Below are 25,034 nucleotides of genomic sequence, written 5' to 3' on the forward strand. Positions count from 1 at the left end.
TTTCCACAACATTTTAATTGATATTGTTTATGTCAAACACAGTAAATTAATAATATCTACTAGTAAGAAGATCTGTATTTTATAGTGGGGAAGGGGGCAGACAATGCAAAGAAGCCGATAAATAGAGATTAAAAGAGAACCAATGGCTCAAATAAAATTGTACAGACAGCAGAAGAGTAAGCCGTATCCAGAAAAGCAGGACCCTTATAATTAATGGTGGCCACCACAGAACAGGACCCTTACAATGGTGGCCAGCACAGAACAGGACCCTTATACCTGATAAGAGACAATCACAGAACATGATCCTTATATCTAATGGAGGCCACCATAGAACAAGACCCTGACACCTAATGGTGGCCTCAACAGAATAGTGCCCTGACACTTAATGGCCACCACAGTACAGGACCCTTATTCCTAATGGTGGCAATCACAAAACAGTATCATTATATCTAATGGTGGCTACCAGAGAAAAGGACCCTGACACTTAATTTTGGCCATCACAGAACAGGAATCTAGTATCTGATGGTGGCCACCAGAGGAGCTATGATATAGGGAGCTGACCATCTTAAGGATCCATATGTAGAGTGGCTGTCACAAGGCACAGGATCCATATTGTACTGGGACGAGAACCATATTGTACCGTGACCACCGCAGGAGAAGAGGTGTGTACTCTACACCGAAAAGGGACAAGATTCAACGTCCACAGTGAACACAATATAGGTGACATAGCTTACATCAAAACCCCCTGAGGGAACAGATTCATGGTCAGTGATGACCACCATCCCAAGAGAGGAGATCCACACACAACAAAGGCTCTATCTCAGCTTTTGGCCACGTTCACACATTCAGTATTTGGTCAGTATTCAGTCAGTATTTTTTCTCAGGAGTGGGAGCCAAAACCAGGAGAGGGTGATAAATCCAGCAGCGGTAAAATGTTTCTATTATACTTTTCCTCTGATTGTTCCACTCCTGATTTTGGCTTACAAATACTGATGTAAAATACTGACCAAATACTGAACGTGTGAACATGGCCTTTACTTGTGTTTTCCAGACCTAAGTTTTTTCCATAAATGATTATCAAGTAGCCAATTCTTTATGATGATTGTAAATATGGCTACTCTTTAGTGTTACGACAGTATCCCCTACACTGGGATCCAGCTCTTTACTTTAGGATGACCAATACAGTATACATCTCATAGGGCCCAAAAATAGACTACCCCCGGGCAAGAAAAGCAACCAGAGCCCATAGAAATCAAAGCCCTTAGCAACCAGAATCCATAGCAACCATAATCCATAGCAATCAGAGCTCATAGCTACCAGAGCCCATAGCAATTCAAGTCCATAGCAACCAAAGCACATAGCAACCAATCCATAGCATTCAAAGCAACTGGAGCCCAAAGCAATCTGAGTCTAAAGCAACTAAAGCCCATAGCAAAGGAAGCAGAGCCCATGGCAACCATAGTCCATAGCAATCATAGCACGTAGCTACCAGAGCCCATAGCAACCAAAGCCCATAGCAATAGACGTCTATAGCAACCAGTCCATACCCATCAAAGCTCAAAGCAACTGGAGCCAAATGCAATCTGAGTCTAAAGCAACTAGAGCCCATAGCAACCGCAGCCCATGGCAACCAAAGTTCAAAGGAACCAGAGCCCATAGCAATCAAAGTGATGTTTCAAGCAGGACTGGTTGATATGGTTGTCAGAATGATGGATCTGATCTCTTTAATCTACAAGGAAATGTCCCGCGGTTGGAATGGATTATTCTCTGCATTGCCCTCACTAATAATAGGAAATACACAAAATAAACGCCACCATCACGGTCTCCTCGGATATCGTAGTGTAGTATTTCGTGTAGTGTGGGCTTGTAGTTGTTTTACCACAACACAAGAAAATGATAGAAATGTTAGTGCACCTTTTATTTACTCAACAGCTGGAAAAATTGCCCCTCGAGTCCATAGCGACCTTAGAATTTAGTGTTTGGTTGCTATGGGCAACGCAATAGGACGATCACAGCGACCCATAGCTGCAATACGATCGACTGTTATGAGCTAGGAGCCTAAAGGGTGATTTTTTTCTGTTAGTGTACTTCCCCACATGGGCTCGTGACCCCTTCACTAATAACTTAAATAAATTAGGAAGATAATAAATTTAGGGTAATAGGGTAACTTTTTAAGTCACTTGTTAGAGAAACACTTGAGATGGAGGACAACGAGGCTATGGAGGAACGGCGCCGTATGCCGAAATCTATGGATGTGATATGAAATCCGGCGTCACAGGATGTGAAATACGAGAGCGACTAACCATTGTTCTAGAGGCTTGAAAGGAAGGCAACAACATGGGCTCTGGAACGTGCGACTGAGCAAATAGTAATTTTGCTGTAGGACCTGGCCAGGTAAAGACGTTCTACGTGTTACCTACTCTACTAATAATGTTCTGTAGGAGTCTCTCCTGAAGGCACGCTGCTTAGTCCACCTCTTCAGTCTTCGTATTAAGAAGTCCTCCTGAAAAACGGGTCATTGGAAGGAGCTAATTTCCAGTTTTCACCACTGGAATTTTTACGTGAAATTTTCTATCCTGAGAATTTAGTCTTATGATATCTGTATACATAATAACCTAAAATATAATACGACATGAATAATTGACCTATGGGTCCAGTAAATGATGAAACATTATACATTATAGGCTGGGTTGTGAGGGAATGTGAAAATGCACTGGCAATGTAAACAACTCAACAGGGACTACGTGGCCATAGCTGAGATACGGGACATCGCGGCAGGTTGACGCTCCACCATAGTGTTAGCCCAAGACTTAAAAAGTTAACGTGGAATCGTGAGGATTGAAAAAGGGAAAATGGAAGCTTTAGCTATTTGTTCCCACATTCTTCCCCTTGCTATGCCTCCTCCATTTCCAGCGCTATCGCAAGCCATGGTTCCCCCGACATGCTCGTCTAAACCTTGCGACTGCCCCTCCTTCCATAAAACCCCAGTTGTTTTATCAGTTTTACCTTACTGCTAACCCACCCCACCCCAAGCTCCGACATCCCCCCTCCCCGCGTTCACTGGTCTTCTTCTCCATAAACGTCATTCTGCTTGCGCTTCATGTTCTCGAAATCAAAGTCTGTTCCAGTCATTCTCTTGTAGATGTCTTTGATGTCGTTGCACGTGGTCTCGAAATGCGTGGTGGCGTCGTAGGAACGGGAGCAGAATACCTGTTGTAGAGAGGACGAAAAGCTGATGATGCAAGACAGAAGAGTATCCATATCTCCCAGAACAACACAAAATATCCTGCATGGGTGGGTCACGTGATGTCATTTTTGAGCAAAAATGTTCCTCCTTTTAGTTTAGACTCCTAAAGAATTTAATGGCAAATATTCTATGGGTTCTTTGATCCCGGAAGCTGCTGCACGGAGCGAGTCACATCGGCAATTTGCGGACATGGCTGGCCCGAGTTTCTGAATGGCCATCTGAACTTAGCCTTAGGCTTCATTCAGAGAGCCAAGTTTCACATCCATGTTCTGTCCTTTATTTTTTTCACAGAGTCTATGGGGCTGTTCACATGTCTGTGCTCTTTTCCAAACAAAAAAAAGTAAGTTTCTGATCCGAGTAACGGATCAATCTCGCCCCTTTAAATCAATGGGCCAGTGAAAAAAACAGAAAGCACATGGATATCATCTGAGCGTTATCCTAGTGCTTTCCGTTTATTACAGTTTAATGGGAATAGCTTGGATTTTTTTTTTTTTTTACTTTTTAGCAATGTTGACAAAAAGGTATGCCGGACAAATGGTAGAAAGGAACACGGGCCAAAAATGGATGAAAACCAGATCCAGCACAGTAAGGAAAAATGGGCTGTTTTGTTTTATCTTTTGTATGAAAAAAATGGACATCTGAATGAGGCCTTAGTGTGTCTTTGTAGGAGGCACTCACCTGACTTTCTGAGCCATCTTCAGTTGGTTCAAACAGATCACTGATAGCGACAAATCTGAAATGAAAAAGAGCAATTGTGGGTAAATTGCATTGATTGCAAACATGAATTTATGAGCTAGAGCAGCACATATGTATCTGTGACACTTACTCCCTCATGAGTTTTCTATATAAGTGTTGTACAGTCTAAACTATTGAGGGGTCCAGCATCTACTTATGATTGTGGTTGTGTTTAGGAAGCATTTACCTCACTTGCACCCATCTTAGGTCCACAATATGCAACCTAAAATTCTAAAATGAACATATCTGTTCCTATATCTGTTCGTATGACCCCTATAAACGTAAAGTTCATAGTGCCATCCTTACTTCTGGTCTATAGGTTCCAAGAGCTCCAGTGCCGGCTCTATCTCCTTCTCAGGCTCAGTCGTCTCCACTGTGGTGCTGACGATAGCAATGTACTTGCCTTGTGCAGCCACGTTGTGTGCATATGAAATCATGCAGACGTAGATATCTATACGGGGAGAGATACACAGGGTTAAAATCATCAGATATTCACAATTCTTCTTGTACCCAGAATGGTACAGACATGCACCAGTCAGACATCACGGTGCTACATAATATCCCTACGTCATTCTTATTTATATCAAGTCCATCTCACCTGATTTTCTATTGACCTGGTTCTGTGGAATGATAATTTGGCAGGAGTTGGCATCATTGGTGTTCTTGATGGGATGGCTGAGGATGCAGATGACGCGGATCACCTGCCCAGCCTTACGCACTCGGTCAGAGACATAGCTGGGGTCACAGATCAGCTGTTTACAACGTGCCACCTGAATAGGGGACAGAACAGGAAGGGCATAAATGAAAAAAAAATCAGAACCTTGTTGTTATACAGACACTTTTGTGTGTGAGTTTATTTTAGGGTTTGGAAAGAATTTGGGTCACCAGAAGACACCAGTCCAAAGACAGGAAGAACATGTTAGCACCACGTTCCCATGATTACATTGAAGCCCAGGATGACAGTATAAACCACTAAACCAACACGTTACTGCTCGGGAATCCTATAGACGCAGCTCTCCAGACATTGAGACGATGCTAAGGAGCTTACAAGATAGGAAGGGACTGACTGACTGATCTTTTGCCAATACTCTATTCAGGTAGTCCACTGAAATCATTCCTGGAGAACTTACCTCTCCCTCTGACTTTACTCCGACCACTTTCCCTTTCTCCACTACAATCTCATCCACGCTCTTGTTTAACATGTAGGTCCCACCATAGATAGCGCTGAGCCTGCAAAGGGCGGAGGAGAAAGGAGGAACAGCATTAGCTTCATTCACTTACACAAGACACCTGGATAAAGAAAGAACCCGTAGAAGCCTGACTACAGGACTAGTCTACACATAACGACTGTATATCTGCCCCTAAATGTCTCTTGCTTAGGGATTACTCTATAAGAGAATATAGGGTTCTCCACCTGGCAAATCCTTGTGGCAGCTCGCCCAGTCCATACAGAGGGTACAGATAGGGGCTCTTTCCGTATCTTGCCAGGGACTCGCTGTACAGCTTGATACGATTGATGGTTTCCAGACATGGCTGATCCAGATACCTAGAAAAAGATAATGCATCATAGTGGCTACTGAAACCAAACCATGACCAGCTGAGAGGAGACCACAACCTTATAGACTGCCATGCATGTCACAGATTTTATACTTTTCCAGGCCGGGGTCTTTATAGCGAATCTGTCCCCTTTACATCAGGGCACATTCCGGAAACCCACCTAAACTAGTAGGTGTCGCTTCATTTGCCGCTCTCCTCAGCAAATGCCCAGGTACCCTAATTTTTTAAAGGACCCTCTCCGATTTCTCTGGACCTGAGCAATAAGGTCCTGTTGTTTTTTGTGCTGTCAAAGAGTGTTCACTATTTCTGTATTTTTTCGCAATAACTCGTATGAAGAGGTCACAATCCCTCTAACTTTGATGCCCGGTTTAGCCTTATGCCAAGTCTGTTACACCCTGTGGGTCCATATCGTTTTGTGCAGGCCTTGTGTTAGTTATCTTGATGGAACAACTATTGCACCTTTCCCATAAATTCACAAAACCAGGCAAAGTCACAGAGTCACCAGGTGTAAAATGTAAGGCTACTTGATATGAGAAGTGGCTACTTGATATTTGAAGTGGCAAATACTCACTCGTCAGTTCTATAAAGCGCCAAGGCATGGCCTGTGAAATCAATGACATCCTGCCCTAAGTCGAATTTCTTGTACACGTCTCGCATGGTGGTGCTTTTGGGATCCACCCCTTCGAATGTCTTGGAGTCGTTCTCGTCAAAGTTGGCTACAAAGACCAAAAACTTGCGGAAACGGCGTTTCTCAAACATCCCCATGAGATCTGCAAAAAAGGAGACTGAAGGTAAACTCTAAAAATCAGCAAATGATTGACATTCTCAGGCCACATGTAGGCAGACAGGCTCCAGACCTAACAAACACATGCATACTCAGCGCGAATGAGCATCCATGTGTTTTCAACAGGGAAAGGGAGCTAAGCATAATAATATTTTTCCTCAGAATAAAAGGATCCTGAAATTTAAGCTGCCAGATCTGTCTTTCTCCTAGAAGATGGTAAGTCTTGAGGCCGCCATACACATACGGTAGCTGTCCACATTCACTGACAGGTTCACACAACATTGCATTACTGTGTATGGACACCTCTAGGCTACGCTTGCTGACGTGTACTCACTGGAGGCCAGGGCCTCGGTTTCGGTTGAGGGGACCTTGTATATCTTCCCTCCTTTATACACAAAACTTCCTTCTACCACTTTGAAGTCCAGGTAGCGAGTGACCTCGGTGTAGAGCAGCATCTTCACCAGCTGGCCTGCAACAAAGGAAAGGCAGAAAAGGGTTATTACGGCCGTAATCCCCAGCATTCAGCAGCCGGATGTCCTGTCGCTCAGGTTATTATCAGGTCGCCTGTCTTACTGGAAGAAATTGTGCAAAAGCAAGAAAAAGTCCTGCTGTGATGGAGTGGTTTTGTTGTCACACAGATCTTGCATATACGTTATTAATTCTTTTCACTGCAGCAATAAGAGCCACTCCACCTGCTTGGTACATGTTACACCTGTTCTGTAGTATTGACATACTAGTGTGAGCAAACAAGACCACACGTAAAGGGCGAGGGCGGAGAGGTGCTGGCTGACAAGTCCGCATGCACTGGTCATTAGTTCCATCATGATGTGGGAAAGCTGGATAGTAGTGAGCAATCAATGATTACCCGACTATGCTGCGACATGTCTGTGAAATATGGTCTGGACCGGTAGCTCAGGTCAGGAATCCCGGTGAGCACGCACAGTGCTTTCCCGATATGTGAAAACAGCCTCAACAATGCTGAGTGACAGCGTCATGCTCTTTAGCCCTGAAGTAGCTGTCCCATACACAACATCTATCACCCACCCTCAGGATAAATGCATAGTCATCAGGGTCCAGTCACCAGGTCCCCCGCCAATCATGGCTTAGAAAGTTTCCGGTGTAAATGGAGCACTATTGCCCATGCATGACCACCACACCACTCATTGTACATGAAAGTAGTGGTCACGCTGGGCATTATACTGCACACAAAGGGCTTCTGTATACTGCAATGTATCAGGCCTGTCTGGGTAACCTCACTGAAGGCGCTATGATGAAGCCTGGAGGCCATTGTTGTTTGTTGTATTATTTCTATTATTTTACAGGACCACTATTCTTCTCTCTCCAGAGCAGATGAGAACTCTTCCATGTTTATTTGCTCCTTTCCTCTACATACTGATAAGAGGACAGAGAGAGGATGCTGCTTTTTCCGGCTGGCGTAGCCGCAGGAAGCAGCTGGACGCCGAGCACAATCCTCCCGGCTGCTATACATTTACACACAATAAAAAAAGAAAAAACGGCCATCACAATAATAGAGGTGATGAAAACAAAAAAAGCTACATGGTGTAAAAATGTTAAGGGGGTACACAGAGGCTCAGTGCCCAGACCTGTCCATCAGCGGCCCACACTTCTCATTGCTTCCTGCAGTGCTATTTAATAGTGACATGGATGGGTTTGGACACATGCACCTCCATTAGCGGCCATGTTGAGGGCCGGAGTGCCGTGTAGACGGGGGAGCAGACTATACTAAATAAGGGGCAGACTCAGCGCTTTCCCTATGACAACTCCAACTGATATTAAAGGGAACCTGTCATAAATGATCTATATTCACTGCTCTCCTGCATGGCCCTTGTTCCAGTACGGTCCGATGGGGTGTACAGACCACCTTCAGATATTAGTGTGTGTCACATGTGTGGCAACCGTGTGTCATCAGTGTGACATGTACCGGTGCCTGGGAATCAGTGTACAGTTAGTGCCGTTTCCAAGCGCCGGGTGCTGAACGCTTCCCTCATCATTGTTCCTTGCTTGCGCTGCGATCAGCACGAGCAAGAGACAATGTTGGGAATAGTAGTGTCTGCTCCCGCAGTGTCCCTGTGTAAAAATAAGAATAAAATAATAAAATCCATATACTCACCTGTCCTAAGTGTTCCCTGCTGTAATCCTCTGACCGCTGACACGGAGGAAAATGAGCCACTCCAGTAAGCGGCTGAGGAGCTGCACTCAGTGAATGACAGGACACAGCTCCTGAGCTCAGCTCTGGGCCCCGCTCGCTGGAGTGGCTCATTCTCCCCGGCTCTTTGGCGTCAGCGTTCAGCACCCGGCGCTTGGGAACAACGCTAACCATAGCGCTGATTCTCAGGCGCCGGTACGTGACATCTGTGTGTGTTCAGCGTGAGACACTTTTGCAGACCGTGCATCCGCAAAAAAAAACAACATATCAGCGTGTGGAGCACATGGTCCATGCAAACACATTGACATGTGTGAGGACCCATAGATATGAATGGGTCTGTGTGTGTCAGTGTCTCCAGTATGTGTGGAAACCCTAACAAAAGGAAACTTGACGATAGTTTCCGTTTAATAGAGATTGATCAGCAGCTCACTCTTTAGTCAAACCTGTCATCTTGCGTGAAGAACAAGCCTGCTTGGCCAATGTCAGATTAGGGGAGAGAGAGAGCCCTTTAAGTGGGTCGTACCTTTGTATCAGTGGGATCTGTCAGTGCTTGTATGTATTTCTTTAGGAGATAAGCAGCGCCGCAGTTGACGGGCACCTAATTGTCAGATCTCCCTCTATGCAGGCATGTGTGTGCAGGGAAGAAGTAAATCCTAATCTTCATAGAAGAGCTGTAACGTGGGAGCGGATACACAGCTGCAATCTGGGGATTTCCTCTTCATGTTCTACAATTCCGCTTCCTGTTTTTGAATGGGGAAATCTTACAATCTGCATTCATCCCTCCGAATTTCACACCATGTTTTATAACCTGAGGTCAGGATTACATATGCAACCTTCTAGATATTGCCGGTGCTACCTTGTGGGTATGGAAGCCCGGGGATGATGAGGTCCGATCGTCCCATATAAAGGTGAGGTCAGGACAAAGGGTAGACTAGAAATGATGAGAAAGACATGGAGGCTTCTTTTTAGAACAACGCCCCACCTGTGCATGGGTGGCGGTGCACTATTAATTCTGTTTTTCAGTTCTGTCATAGGATTTGCCCCAAGGGACATAAAGGCAGAAGTAGGACATGAGGATTCCATCTTACAAATCCACTGAAAATTAAAGTAAATGTGAAAACCAACAGTGAAACTGCAGATCAATCAGCAGCAAAATCTGCAAGTGTGTGCTGGAGCAGCGATGTGTGGGGTGCAACCCTACCACATGTCTAAAGACTCACCATTAGCCATAAGGAATTTGGGGATGAGATCCACGTTCCAGTCACGGCCCCTTCCCATGCACTCAGCGGGACCATCAGAGATTTCAAACCTTTTATAAAGCTAAAGATATAACATGAAGATCTTAGTAAGGAAGAAACTGCGCAAAATGGCACATAAAGAATAGATTATCTGTATTACTTAAAGGGATGGTTGCTTTTGAGAGAATATTTCTTTAAAATCGCTTAAATGGGTAAAAAGGGAAAAGTCATCTGACCGGACTCCACACTGCTCCGGTTATGACGCTGCCCAGTTCCCCGCCACTTTCTGCCACAGTGGCATGCTGGCATAGGAACATGTGACCAGCTGCAGCCAATCACTGGCTGAGACAGGTCACTGAGCAGCTTCTTTCTGCATGTCGGGGGACTGGACAGCATCGGCTGAGGATTGCTCCTTTAGGTTAACAATAATGTTGAGGTGCACAGCCCCTTAAATGAGATAAATCACTGATAACGGCATAGTCACTAGGAGGCACACGGTCCACATATATGATGAGCAATGAGAGATTACGCGCACTATGACACGGCAGCAGGCCTGTACCTCTTCCAGGGGGGTGATGGAGGAACTCTCTCCGCCATAGTACGGGTTCCTGTCCATATGTAGAACTTTCTTTCCGTTAACAGACATAATCCCGGACAAAATGCATTCCTGAAAAAAGGAGGACAGAAAAAAATGAAGAAATGAGAATCGATAAACTGGACAGGTAATATTCAGACTTCCTAATGAATGACTGTGCTGCCATGCTGCTGCTTGGCAAAAAACGACAGGGAACATAGGAATATCAGAATCTACACAAAGATAGGTGGTCTTGGGATAATAAAATCACCAGCAGACCCAGAAAATCATGTTACTGTGTGATTCTCTATAGTGATGACAATGTTACGTGTGATTCTCTAGTGACCACTATTACTGTGTGATTCTCTAGTGATGACAATGTTACTATGTGATTCTCTATAGTGATTGTAGTGTTACTGTGTGATTCTCTATAGTGATCAACATGGTACTGTGTGATTCTCTATAGTGATCAACATGGTACTGTGTGATTCTCTATAGTGATCAACATGTTACTCTGTGATTATCTTGTGATCACCATGTTACTGTGTGATTCTCTACAGTGATCACCATGTTACTGTGTGATTCTCTATAGTGATGACAATGTTACGGTGTGATTCTCTATAGTGACCACTATTACTGTGTGATTCTCTAGTGATGACAATGTTACTAAGTGATTCTCTATAGTGATCATAGTGTTACTGTGTGATTCTCTATAGGGATCACCATGTTACTGTGTGATTCTCTATAGTGATCACCATGTTACTGTGTGATTCTCTATAGGGATCAACATGTTACTGTGTGATTCTCTATAGTCATCACCATGTTACTCAGTGGTTCTCTATATTGATTACCATGTTACTGTGTGATTCTCTATAGTGATCAACATGGTATTGTGTGATTCTCTATAGTGATCAACATGGTACTGTGTGATTCTCTATAATGATTAACATGGTACTGTGTGATTCTCTATAATTATCAACATGGTACTGTGTGATTCTCTATAGTGATCACCATGTTACTGTGTGATTCTCCATTGTGATCACCATGTTACTGTGTGATTCTCTATAGTGATCAACATGGTACTGTGTGATTCTCTATAGTGATCAACATGGTACTGTGTGATTCTCTATAGTGATCAACATGGTACTATGTGATTCTCTATAGTGATCATAGTGTTACTGTGTGATTCTCTATAGTGATCAACATGGTACTGTGAGATTCTCTATAGTGATCAACATGGTACTATCTGATTCTCTATAGTGATCATAGTGTTACTGTGTGATTCTCTATAGTGATCAACATGGTACTGTGTGATTCTCTATAGTGATCAACATGGTACTATGTGATTCTCTATAGTGATCATAGTGTTACTGTGTGATTCTCTATAGTGATCACCATGTTACTATGTGATTCTCTATAGTGATCATAGTGTTACTGTGTGATTCTCTATAGTGATCAACATGGTACTGCGTGATTCTCTATAGTGATCAACATGGTACTGTGTGATTCTCTATAGTGATCAACATGTTACTCTGTGATTCTCTATTGTGATCACCATGTTACTGTGTGATTCTCTACAGTGATCACCATGTTACTGTGTGATTCTCTATAGTGATGACAATGTTACGGTGTGATTCTCTATAGTGACCACTATTACTGTGTGATTCTCTAGTGATGACAATGTTACTAAGTGATTCTCTATAGTGATCATAGTGTTACTGTGTGATTCTCTATAGGGATCAACATGGTACTGTGTGATTCTCTATAGTGATCAACATGGTATTGTGTGATTCTCTATAGTGATCAACATGGTACTGTGTGATTCTCTATAATGATCACCATGTTACTGTGTGATTCTCTATTGTGATCACCATGTTACTGTGTGATTCTCTATAGTGATCAATATGGTACTGTGTGATTCTCTAAAGGGATCACCATGTTACTGTGATTCTCTATAGGGATCACCATGTTTCTGTGTGTTTATAGTGATCAATATGGTACTGTGTGATTCTCTATAGGGATCAACATGTTACTGTGTGATTCTCTATAGGGATCAACATGTTACTGTGTGATTCTCTATAGTCATCACCATGTTACTCAATGGTTCTCTATATTGATTACCATGTTACTGTGTGATTCTCTATAGTGATCAACATGGTATTGTGTGATTCTCTATAGTGATAAACATGGTACTGTGTGATTCTCTATAATGATTAACATGGTACTGTGTGATTCTCTATAATTATCAACATGGTACTGTGTGATTCTCTATAGTGATCACCATGTTACTGTGTGATTCTCTATTGTGATCACCATGTTACTGTGTGATTCTCTACAGTGATCACCATGTTACTGTGTGATTCTCTATAGTGATCACCATGTTACTGTGTGATTCTCTATAATGATCACCATGGTACTGTGTGATTCTCTATAGGGATCACCATGTTACTGTCTGATTCTCTATTGTGATCACCATGTTACTCAGTGGTTCTCTATATTGATTACCATGTTACTGTGTGATTCTCTATAGTGATCAACATGGTATTGTGTGATTCTCTATAGTGATAAACATGGTACTGTGTGATTCTCTATAATGATTAACATGGTACTGTGTGATTCTCTATAATTATCAACATGGTACTGTGTGATTCTCTATAGTGATCAACATGTTACTGTGTGATTCTCTATTGTGATCACCATGTTACTGTGTGATTCTCTACAGTGATCAACATGGTACTGTGTGATTCTCTATAGTGATCAACATGTTACTGTGTGATTCTCTATAAGGATCACCATGTTACTGTGTGATTCTCTATAGGGATCACCATGTTACTGTGTGATTCTCTATAGTGATCACCATGTTACTGTGTGTTTCTCTATAGTGATTACCATGTTACTGTGTGATTCTCTATTGTGATCACCATGTTACTGTGTGATTCTTTATAGTGATCACCATGTTACTGTGTGATTCTCTATAGTGATCACCATGTTACTGTGTGATTCTCTATAATGATCACCATGGTACTGTGTGATTCTCTATAGGGATCACCATGTTACTGTCTGATTCTCTATAATGATCACCATGGTACTGTGTGATTCTCTATAGTGATCACCATGTTACTGTGTGATTCTCTATAATGATCACCATGGTACTGTGTGATTCTCTATAGTGATCACCATGTTACTGTGTGATTCTCTATAATGATCACCATGGTACTGTGTGATTCTCTATAGTGATCACCATGTTACTGTGTGATTCTCTATAATGATCACCATGGTACTGTGTGATTCTCTATAGGGATCACCATGTTACTGTCTGATTCTCTATTGTGATCACCATGTTACTCAGTGGTTCTCTATATTGATTACCATGTTACTGTGTGATTCTCTATAGTGATCAACATGGTATTGTGTGATTCTCTATAGTGATAAACATGGTACTGTGTGATTCTCTATAATGATTAACATGGTACTGTGTGATTCTCTATAATTATCAACATGGTACTGTGTGATTCTCTATAGTGATCAACATGTTACTGTGTGATTCTCTATTGTGATCACCATGTTACTGTGTGATTCTCTACAGTGATCAACATGGTACTGTGTGATTCTCTATAGTGATCAACATGTTACTGTGTGATTCTCTATAAGGATCACCATGTTACTGTGTGATTCTCTATAGGGATCACCATGTTACTGTGTGATTCTCTATAGTGATCACCATGTTACTGTGTGTTTCTCTATAGTGATTACCATGTTACTGTGTGATTCTCTATTGTGATCACCATGTTACTGTGTGATTCTTTATAGTGATCACCATGTTACTGTGTGATTCTCTATAGTGATCACCATGTTACTGTGTGATTCTCTATAATGATCACCATGGTACTGTGTGATTCTCTATAGGGATCACCATGTTACTGTCTGATTCTCTATAGGGATCACCATGTTACTTAGTGATTCTCTATAGGGATCACCATGTTACTGTGTGATTCTCTATTGTGATCACCATGTTACTGTGTGATTCTCTATAGCGATCAACATGGTATTGTGTGATTCTCTATAGCGATCAACATGGTACTGTGTGATTCTCTATAGGGATCACAATGTTACGGTGTGATTCTCTATTGTGATCACCATGTTACTGTGTGATTCTCTACAGTGATCAACATGGTACTGTGTGATTCTCTATAGTGATCAACATGTTACTGTGTGATTCTCTATAAGGATCACCATGTTACTGTGTGATTCTCTATAGGGATCACCATGTTACTGTGTGATTCTCTATAGTGATCACCATGTTACTGTGTGTTTCTCTATAGTGATTACCATGTTACTGTGTGATTCTCTATTGTGATCACCATGTTACTGTGTGATTCTTTATAGTGATCACCATGTTACTGTGTGATTCTCTATAGTGATCACCATGTTACTGTGTGATTCTCTATAATGATCACCATGGTACTGTGTGATTCTCTATAGGGATCACCATGTTACTGTCTGATTCTCTATAGGGATCACCATGTTACTTAGTGATTCTCTATAGGGATCACCATGTTACTGTGTGATTCTCTATTGTGATCACCATGTTACTGTGTGATTCTCTATAGCGATCAACATGGTATTGTGTGATTCTCTATAGCGATCAACATGGTACTGTGTGATTCTCTATAGGGATCACAATGTTACGGTGTGATTCTCTATAGTGATCACCATGTTACTGTGTGATTCTCTATAGGGATCAACATGTTACTGTGTGATTCTCTATAGGGATCATCATGTTACTGTGTAATTCTCTATAGTCATCACCATGTTACTGTGTGGTTCTCTATATTGATTACCATGTTACTGTGATTCTCTACAGTGATCACAATGTTACTGTGTGATTCTGTATAGTGATCACCATGTTACTGTGTGATTCTCTATAGTGATCATGTTACTGTGTGATTCTCTATAGTGATCACCATGTTACTGTGTGATTCCGTATAGTGATCACCATGTTACTGTGTGATTCTGTATAGTGATCACCATGTTACTGTGATTCTGTTTAGTGATTACCATGTTACTGTGTGATTCTCTATAGTGATCACCATGTTACTGTGTGATTCTGTATAGTGATCACCTTTTACTGTGTGATTCTGTATAGTGATCACCAAGTTACTGTGTGATTCTGTAGAGTGATCGCCATGTTACTGTGTGATTCTTTATAGTGTTCACCATGTTAAGCCTCTTTCACACGTCCAGATATTTCCGGTACTGGAAAAAACAGTACCGGAGATATCCGTGTCCGTGTGTGTGATACGTGTGCAGCTTCAGTATCACACGTATTGGACCCTGGGAATCAGTGTACAGTTAGCGTTTTTCCCAAGCGCCGGGTGCTGAACGCTGACCTCATCGTTGTCCCCTTTTTGCGCAGCGATCAGCGCCAGCAAGGGACAATGATAAGAGTAGTATTCTGCTCCTGCTATGTCCTGGAGTAAAAATAAGAATAAAATAAAAACAATTCTTATACTTACCTGTCCGAAGGTGTCCCCCACTGTAATCCACCTGACCACTCACGCTGAGGAGAATGACTCGCTCCAGCGAGCGGGCCCCGGAGCTGCACTGAGCTCAGTGAGTGACAGGACACCGCTCACTGAGAACAGTTCCGGCGCCCGATGGCATGTTGCAGTGATTCTCTATAGTGAAGGCTGTGTCGCTGTGATTCTCTATAATGATGGCCGTGTCGCTGTGATTCTCTATAGTGAAGGCCGTGTCTGTCATCGCTGTTATTCTCTATAGTGAAGGCAGTGTTTCTGAGATCGCTGTGATTCTCCATGGTGATGGCATGTTGCAGTGATTCTCTATAGTGATGGCCGTGTCTCTGTAATTCTCTATAGTGAAGGCCGTGTCTCTGTGATTCTCTATAGTAAAGACCGTGTCGCTGTGATTCTCTATAGTGAAGGCTGTGTCTCTGTGATTCTCTATAGTGAAGGTCGTGTCTCTGTGATTCTCTATAGTGAAGGCCGAGTCTCTTTGATCGCTGTGATTCTCTATAGTGAAGGCAGTGTCTCTGTGATCGCTGTAATTCTTCATGGTGATGGCCACGTCTATGTGATTCTCTATAGTGAAGGCCGTGTCTCTGTGATTCTCTATAGTGAAGGTCATCTTTTTGTGATCGCTGTGATTCTCCATGGTGATGGCCTGTTGCAGTGATTTTCTATAATGATGGCCGTGTCGCTGTGATTCTCTATAGTGAAGACCGTGTCGCTGTGACTCTCTATAGTGAAGGCCGTGTGTCTGTGATCGCTGTTATTCTCTATAGAGAAGGCCGTGTTTCTGTGATTGCTGTTATTCTCTATAGTGAAGGCCGTGTTTCTGTGATCGCTGTGATTCTCCATGGTGATGACATGTGGCAGTGATTCTCTATAGTGATGGTCGTGTCTCTGTGATTCTCTATAGTGAAGGCCGTGCTGCTGTGATTCTCTATAGTGAAGGCAGTGTCTCTGTGATTCTCTATAGTAAAGGCCGTGTCTCTGTAATTCTCTATAGTGAAGGCCGTGTTCCTGTGATTCTCTATAGTGAAGGCCGTGTCTCTGTGATCGCTGTTATTCTCTATAGTGAAGGCCGTGTTTCTGTGATTGCTGTTATTCTCTATAGTGAAGGCCGTGTTTCTGTGATTGCTGTTATTCTCTATAGTGAAGGCCGTGTTGCTGTGATTCTCTATAGTAAAGGCCGTCTCTGTCATTCTCTATAGTGAAGGCCGTGTTGCTGTGATTCTCTATAGTGAAGGCCGTGTCACTGTGATCGCTGTGATTCTCTATAGTGAAGGCAGTGTTTCTGTGATCGCTGTGATTCTCTATAGTAAAGGCCGTGCTGCTGTGATTCTCTGTAGTAAAGGGCGTGTCTCTGGGATTCTCTATAGTGAAGGCCGTGCAGCAGTGATTCTCTATAGTGAAGGCCGTGCTGCTGTGATTCTCTATAGTAAAGGCCGTGTCTCTGTGATTCTCTATAGTGAAGGCCGTGTCTCTGTGATTCTCTATAGTGAAGGCCGTGTCTCTGTGATTCTCTATAGTGAAGGCCGTGTTTTTGTGATTCTCTATACTAAAGGCCGTATCTCTGTGATTCTCTATAGTAAAGGCTGTGTCTCTGTGATTTTCTATAGTGAAGTATAGTGAAGACCGTGCTGCTGTGATCCTCTATAGTGAAGGCCGTGTCTCTGTGATCGTTGTGATTCTCCATGGTGATGGCCATGTCCCTGATTCTCTATACTGATGGCCGTGTCTCTCACTGTGATTCTCCATGGTGATGGTCACGTCTATATGAAACTCTATAGTGAAGGTCGTGTCTCTGTGATTCTCTATAGTGAAGGCAGTGTCTCTGTGATCGCTGTAATTCCTCATGGTGATGGCCACGTCTATGTGATTCTCTATAGTGAAGGCCGTGTCTCTGTGATTCTCTATAGTGAAGGCCATGTTTCTGTGATCGCTGTGATTCTCCATGGTGATGGCCATGTCGCTGTGATTCTCTATAGTGAAGACCGTGTCGCTGTGACTCTCTATAGTGAAGGCGGTGCCTCTGTGATCGCTGTTATTCTCTATAGTGAAGGCCGTGTTTCTGTGATCGCTGTGATTCTCCATGGTGACGACATGTGGCAGTGATTTTCTATAGTGAAGGCCGTGTCTCTGTGATTCTCTATAGTGAAGGCAGTGTCTGTGATTCTCTATAGTAAAGGCCGTGTCGCTGTGATTCTCTATAGTGAAGGCCGTGTTGCTGTGATTCTCTATAGTGAAGGCCGTGTAACTGTGATTCTCTATAGTGAAGGCCGTGTTGCTGTGATTCTCTATAGTGAAGGCCGTGTCACTGTGATTCTCTATAGTGAAGGCCGTGTCTCTGTGATTGGTTATTCTCTATAGTGAAGGCCGTGTCTCTGTGATCGCTGTTATTCTCTATAGTGAAGGCCGTGTTTCTGTGATTGCTGTTATTCTCTATAGTGAAGGCTGTGTCACTGTGATCGCTGTGATTCTCTATAGTGAAGGCCGTGTCTCTGTGACCGCTGTGATTCTCTATAGTGAAGGCAGTGTCTCTGTGATCGCTGTAATTCTTCATGGTGATGGCCTGTTGCAGTGATTTTCCATAGTGATGGCCGTGTCGCTGTGATTCTCTATAGTGAAGACCGTGTCGCTGTGACTCTCTATAGTGAAGGCCGTGTGTCTGTGATCGCTGTTATTCTCTATAGTGAAGACCGTGTTTCTGTGATTGCTGTTATTCTCTATAGTGAAGGCTGTGTTTCTGTCATCACTGTGATTCTCCATGGTGATGACATGTGGCAGTGATTCTATATAGCGATGGCCGTGTCTCTATGATTCTCTATAGTGAAGGCCGTGTTGCTGTGATTCTCTATAGTGAAGGCTATGTCACTGTGATCGCTGTGACTCTCTATAGTGAAGGCGGTGCCTCTGTGATCGCTGTTATTCTCTATAGTGAAGGCCGTGTTTCTGTGATTGCTGTTATTCTCTATAGTGAAGGCTGTGTTTCTGTCATCACTGTGATTCTCCATGGTGATGACATGTGGCAGTGATTCTCTATAGTGATGGCCGTGTCTCTATGATTCTCTATAGTGAAGGCCGTGCTGCTGTGATTCTCTATAGTAAAGGCCGTGTCGCTGTGATTCTCTATAGTGAAGGCCGTGTTGCTGTGATTCTCTATAGTGAAGGCCATGTCGCTGTGATTCTCTATAGTGAAGGCCGTGTCTCTGTGATCGCTGTTATTCTCTATAGTGAAGGCCGTGTTTCTGTGATTGCTGTTATTCTCTATAGTGAAGGCCGTGTTGCTGTGATTCTCTATAGTAAGGGCCGTCTCTGTGATTCTCTATAGTGAAGGCCGTGTTGCTATGATTCTCTAGAATGAAGGCCATGTCACTGTGATCGCTGTGATTCTCTATAGTGAAGGCAGTGTTTCTGTGATTCTCTATAGTAAAGGCCGTGCTGCTGTGATTCTCTATAGTAAAGGGCATGTCTCTGGGATTCTCTATAGTGAAGGCCGTGCTGCTGTGATTCTCTATAGTGAAGGCCGTGCTGCTGTGATTCTCTATAGTGAAGGCCGTGTCTCTGTGATTCTCTATAGTGAAGGCCGTGCTTCTGTGATTCTCTATACTAAAGGCCGTATCTCTGTGATTCTCTATAGTAAAGGCTGTGTCTCTGTGATTCTCTATAGTAAAGGCCGTATCTCTGTGATTCTCTATAGTAAAGGCTGTGTCTCTGTGATTTTCTATAGTGAAGTATAGTGAAGACCGTGCTGCTGTGATTCTCTATAGTGAAGGCCGTGCTGCTGTGATTCTCTATAGTAAAGGCCGTGTCTCTGTGATTCTCTATAGTGAAGGCCGTGTCTCTGTGACCGCTGTGATTCTCTATAGTGAAGGCAGTGTCTCTGTGATCGCTGTAATTCTTCATGGTGATGGCCACGTCTATGTGATTCTCTATAGTGGAGGCTGTGTCTCTGTGATTCTCTATAGTGAAGGCCATATTTCTGTGATCGCTGTGATTCTCCATGGTGATGGCCTGTTGCAGTGATTTTCTATAGTGATGGCCGTGTCGCTGTGATTCTCTATAGTGAAGACCGTGTCGCTGTGACTCTCTATAGTGAAGGCCGTGTGTCTGTGATCGCTGTTATTCTCTATAGTGAAGACCGTGTTTCTGTGATTGCTGTTATTCTCTATAGTGAAGGCTGTGTTTCTGTCATCACTGTGATTCTCCATGGTGATGACATGTGGCAGTGATTCTCTATAGTGATGGCCGTGTCTCTATGATTCTCTATAGTGAAGGCCGTGTTGCTGTGATTCTCTATAGTGAAGGCCATGTCACTGTGATCGTTGTGATTCTCTATAGTGAAGGCGGTGCCTCTGTGATCGCTGTTATTCTCTATAGTGAAGGCCGTGTTTCTGTGATTGCTGTTATTCTCTATAGTGAAGGCTGTGTTTCTGTCATCACTGTGATTCTCCATGGTGATGACATGTGGCAGTGATTTTCTATAGTGATGGCCGTGTCGCTGTGATTCTCTATAGTGAAGACCGTGTCGCTGTGACTCTCTATAGTGAAGGCCGTGTGTCTGTGATCGCTGTTATTCTCTATAGTGAAGACCGTGTTTCTGTGATTGCTGTTATTCTCTATAGTGAAGGCTGTGTTTCTGTCATCACTGTGATTCTCCATGGTGATGACATGTGGCAGTGATTCTCTATAGTGATGGCCGTGTCTCTATGATTCTCTATAGTGAAGGCCGTGTTGCTGTGATTCTCTATAGTGAAGGCCATGTCACTGTGATCGTTGTGATTCTCTATAGTGAAGGCGGTGCCTCTGTGATCGCTGTTATTCTCTATAGTGAAGGCCGTGTTTCTGTGATTGCTGTTATTCTCTATAGTGAAGGCCGTGTTTCTGTGATTGCTGTTATTCTCTATAGTGAAGGCTGTGTTTCTGTCATCACTGTGATTCTCCATGGTGATGACATGTGGCAGTGATTCTCTATAGTGATGGCCGTGTCTCTATGATTCTCTATAGTGAAGGCCGTGCTGCTGTGATTCTCTATAGTAAAGGCCGTGTCGCTGTGATTCTCTATAGTGAAGGCCGTGTTGCTGTGATTCTCTATAGTGAAGGCCATGTCGCTGTGATTCTCTATAGTGAAGGCCGTGTTGCTGTGATTCTCTATAGTGAAGGCCATGTCACTGTGATCGCTGTGATTCTCTATAGTGAAGGCCGTGTCTCTGTGATCGCTGTTATTCTCTATAGTGAAGGCTGTGTTTCTGTGATTGCTGTTATTCTCTATAGTGAAGGCCGTGTTGCTGTGATTCTCTATAGTAAAGGCCGTCTCTGTGATTCTCTATAGTGAAGGCCGTGTTGCTATGATTCTCTAGAATGAAGGCCGTGTCACTGTGATCGCTGTGATTCTCTATAGTGAAGGCAGTGTTTCTGTGATTCTCTATAGTAAAGGCCGTGCTGCTGTGATTCTCTATAGTAAAGGGCATGTCTCTGGGATTCTCTATAGTGAAGGCCGTGCTGCTGTGATTCTCTATAGTAAAGGCCGTGTCGCTGTGATTCTCTATAGTGAAGGCCGTGTCTCTGTGATTCTCTATAGTAAAGGGCATGTCTCTGGGATTCTCTATAGTGAAGGCCGTGCTGCTCTGATTCTCTATAGTAAAGGCCGTGTCGCTGTGATTCTCTATAGTGAAGGCCGTGCTGCTGTGATTCTCTATAGTGAAGGCCATGTCACTGTGATCGCTGTGATTCTCTATAGTGAAGGCCGTGTCTCTGTGATCGCTGTTATTCTCTATAGTGAAGGCTGTGTTTCTGTGATTGCTGTTATTCTCTATAGTGAAGGCCGTGTTGCTGTGATTCTCTATAGTAAAGGCCGTCTCTGTGATTCTCTATAGTGAAGGCCGTGTTGCTATGATTCTCTAGAATGAAGGCTGTGTCACTGTGATCGCTGTGTTTCTCTATAGTGAAGGCAGTGTTTCTGTGATTCTCTATAGTAAAGGCCGTGCTGCTGTGATTCTCTATAGTAAAGGGCATGTCTCTGGGATTCTCTATAGTGAAGGCCGTGCTGCTGTGATTCTCTATAGTAAAGGCCGTGTCGCTGTGATTCTCTATAGTGAAGGCCATGTCTCTGTGATTCTCTATAGTAAAGGGCATGTCTCTGGGATTCTCTATAGTGAAGGCCGTGCTGCTGTGATTCTCTATAGTAAAGGCCGTATCTCTGTGATTCTCTATAGTAAAGGCTGTGTCTCTGTGATTTTCTATAGTGAAGTATAGTGAAGACCGTGCTGCTGTGATTCTCTATAGTGAAGGCCGTGCTGCTGTGATTCTCTATAGTAAAGGCCGTGTCTCTGTGATTCTCTATAGTGAAGGCCGTGTCTCTGTGATTGCTGTGATTCTCTATAGTGAAGGCCATGTTTCTGGGATCGCTGTGATTCTCTATACTAAAGGCAGTATCTCTGTGATTCTTTATAGTAAAGGCTGTGTTTCCGTGATTCTCTATACTAAAGGCCGTATCTCTGTGATTCTCAATAGTAAAGGCTGTGTCACTGTGATTTTCTATAGTGAAGTATAGTGAAGACAGTGCTGCTGTGATTCTCTATAGTGAAGGCCGTGCTGCTGTGATTCTCTATAGTAAAGGCCGTGTCTCTGTGATTCTCTATAGTGAAGGCCGTGTCTCTGTGATTCTCTATAGTGAAGGCCATGTTTCTGGGATCGCTGTGATTCTCTATACTAAAGGCAGTATCTCTGTGATTCTCTATAGTAAAGGCTGTGTCTCTGTGATTTTCTATAGTGAAGTATAGTGAAGACCGTGCTGCTGTGATTCTCTATAGTGAAGGCCGTGTCTCTGTGATCGCTGTGATTCTCCATGGTGATGGCCGTGTCTCTCACTGTGATTCTCCATGGTGATGGCCACGTCTATATGATTCTCTATACTGATGGCCGTGTCGCTGTGATTCTCCATGATCTCTATCTCACCTGCCTCTGTAGTGATCTCACTAGCCCTGCTCACGTCGCTGCGTTACAATGTGTCGGGCAGATTTGCATGAATTGATGTGTACAGCTGGAATTCCAGGATGTGAAATCCTCACTGACAGAGAAACCTGAGCCCAGCGAGCGCACAGCGAGGGGCCGGGCCTTGTGCACCACCTCCGAACCCAAGCCCTAATATCCCCCACAATCTGCACCCTGGCACACGCACCCTGATCCACACCCACCTCCATGCCAACCATGATGCCACCTTTAGGGGTGCTATAATTAATGGGTGGGTCCTGCTTAACGGTGCAATTAACCTGTTCAGCACCAAGGAGAGAGCACGACAGGCCACGCAGCATCCAGTCATATGTTGTAATGCAAAATAATGGAAATGCAAATCCCAGATGCATCTCCCTAATTACATGATAAAATGCAAAATGCACGGCACACACCCTGGGCACAGCGCAAGGGGGCCAGCAAGCCCCCATTATACATAATGCATGGTGTACTCATGGGCATATCCAGTGCAACGTGTTATATGGTGCGGGGCAGGGCACAGGGTAGTGCCCAGGGGTTGCAATAACATGATAAGAGCCAGTGTGGCAGTGAATGGCAGTGCCCAGAGCCGGCTGCACAATGACAATGGCTGGCTCAGCACTGTGGGGAGCCTCTGCTCCCTGCCCGAGGGCATACTCACTGTCAGGCCGGTGCCCAGCACGATCACATCGTACTCCTCATCCATGGTGCAGGTGTCTCTGTGCCCAGCACAACTCAGCAAAGCTGCAACCCAGCAATGAGAAGGACCAAAGATGGCTGCACACAGCACCGCCCTGTGGGCTTCCGCGACGGCAAGAAGTCCCTTCCTGCAGCCCCGGAGACACGGCTGTGATAGGGGCAGGCAGGCGGGGAGAGGAGGAAGGGGAGATGGGTGGGGAGAGCTCAGACAGTACCGGGGGGGAGATAAGGGTGCAGCTGGTGTTTTCTATATGGAGGAGTGTAGCCTGTCATGTGAGGATGGACAGGGAGAATGACCTGGTGATGCGGCTGAAGATCACTGCGCGGCTGCATCATCTGCTGTGGTGATGCTGTAATGTCGTGTCTCCGTCCTGTACTGACTGAGCCTTATATAATGGCCTGACCGAACCGTGTCACCTACTGCCCTCACACTGGAGCAACAGCCTGGAAACGTTAAAAAACATTTGCCCTCTAAAAAAGTAAAAAAAAATGTGTCCCCTCCCCCCCATAACTCCTCAACTCATACATAAATAAAAAAAGTCCCCCCTCATAACCCCTCACCTCATAAATAAAAAATGTCCCTCTCATAACCCCTCACCTCATGAATAAAAAAAATGTCCCCCCTCATAACCGCTCACCTCATCAATAAATAAAAAATGTCCCCCCTCATAACCGCTCACCTCATCAATAAATAAAAAATGTCCCCCCTCATAACCCCTCACCTCATAAAAAATGTCCCCCCTCATAACCACTCACCTCATAAAAAATGGCCCCTCTCATAACCGCTCACCTCTTCAATAAATAATGTCCCCCTCATAACTCCTCACCTCATAAATAAATAAAAAATGTCCCCCCTCATAACTCCCCATCTCATCAATAAAAAAATGTCCCCCCTCATAACCCCTCACCTCATAAATAAAAAATGTCCCCCTTCATAACCCCTCACCTCATCAATAAATAAAAAAGTCCCCCCTCATAACACCTCACCTCATAAGTAAAAAATGTTTCCCCTCATAACCGCTCACCTCATCAATAAATAAAAAATGTCCCCCCTCATAACCCCTCACACTGGAGCAACAGCCTGGAAACGTTAAAAAACATTTGCCCTCTAAAAAAGTAAAAAAAAATGTGTCCCCTCCCCCCCCCATAACTCCTTATCTCATACATAAATAAAAAAAGTCCCCCCTCATAACCCCTCACCTCATAAATAAAAAAAATGTCGCCCCTCATAACCGCTCACCTCATCAATAAATAAAAAATGTCCCCCCTCATAACCGCTCACCTCATCAATAAAAAATGTCCCCCCTCATAACCGCTCACCTCATAAATAAAAAATGTCCCCCCTCATAACCCCTCACCTCATAAATAAAAAATGTCCCCCTCATAACCGCTCACCTCATAAATAAAAAAAATGTCGCCCCTCATAACCGCTCACCTCATCAATAAATAAAAAATGTCCCCCCTCATAACCGCTCACCTTATCAATAAATAAAAAATGTCCCCCTCATAACCTCTCAC

General features: G+C 43.7%; 1 protein-coding gene across 2 annotated transcripts; it reads right to left on the bottom strand.

Annotated features, from left to right (window-relative positions):
* On the bottom strand, positions 1-23,810 carry GDI1 (GDP dissociation inhibitor 1). Of its 2 annotated transcripts, XM_073640351.1 has the most exons (11): positions 23,479-23,810; positions 10,288-10,395; positions 9,711-9,810; positions 6,658-6,792; positions 6,111-6,309; positions 5,397-5,528; positions 5,113-5,212; positions 4,581-4,752; positions 4,289-4,433; positions 3,926-3,980; positions 1-3,210 (listed from the first exon to the last, which is right to left on the bottom strand). In XM_073640351.1, exons 1-11 carry the CDS (start codon positions 23,521-23,523, stop codon positions 3,058-3,060), a joined length of 1,344 nt encoding a protein of 447 aa, XP_073496452.1. In that variant the 5' UTR covers positions 23,524-23,810; the 3' UTR covers positions 1-3,057. The 2 variants fall into 2 exon arrangements, with proteins under 2 accessions (XP_073496452.1, XP_073496453.1); XM_073640352.1 differs by lacking the exons at positions 9,711-9,810; positions 10,288-10,395; positions 23,479-23,810 and adding an exon at positions 6,897-7,012.
* Between the last annotated feature and the right edge of the window lie 1,224 nt (positions 23,811-25,034).

The sequence above is a fragment of the Phyllobates terribilis genome, unplaced genomic scaffold (genome assembly GCF_046119375.1).
Source record: "Phyllobates terribilis strain yellow unplaced genomic scaffold, ASM4611937v1 Scaffold_7__3_contigs__length_470593459, whole genome shotgun sequence".
Lineage (NCBI taxonomy): Eukaryota > Metazoa > Chordata > Amphibia > Anura > Dendrobatidae > Phyllobates > Phyllobates terribilis.

Excerpts from the sequence above, each read along its gene's own strand:
- GDI1 (XM_073640351.1), bottom strand. The coding sequence starts at position 23,523 with ATGGATGAGGAGTACGATGTGATCGTGCTGGGCACCGGCCTGACA. Across the intron at positions 6,793-9,710 it reads CAAATTCCTTATGGCTAATG|GCCAGCTGGTGAAGATGCTG; the intron begins GTGAGTCTTTAG and ends CCTTTGTTGCAG. Across the intron at positions 4,753-5,112 it reads GAGTAAAGTCAGAGGGAGAG|GTGGCACGTTGTAAACAGCT; the intron begins GTAAGTTCTCCA and ends TCCCCTATTCAG.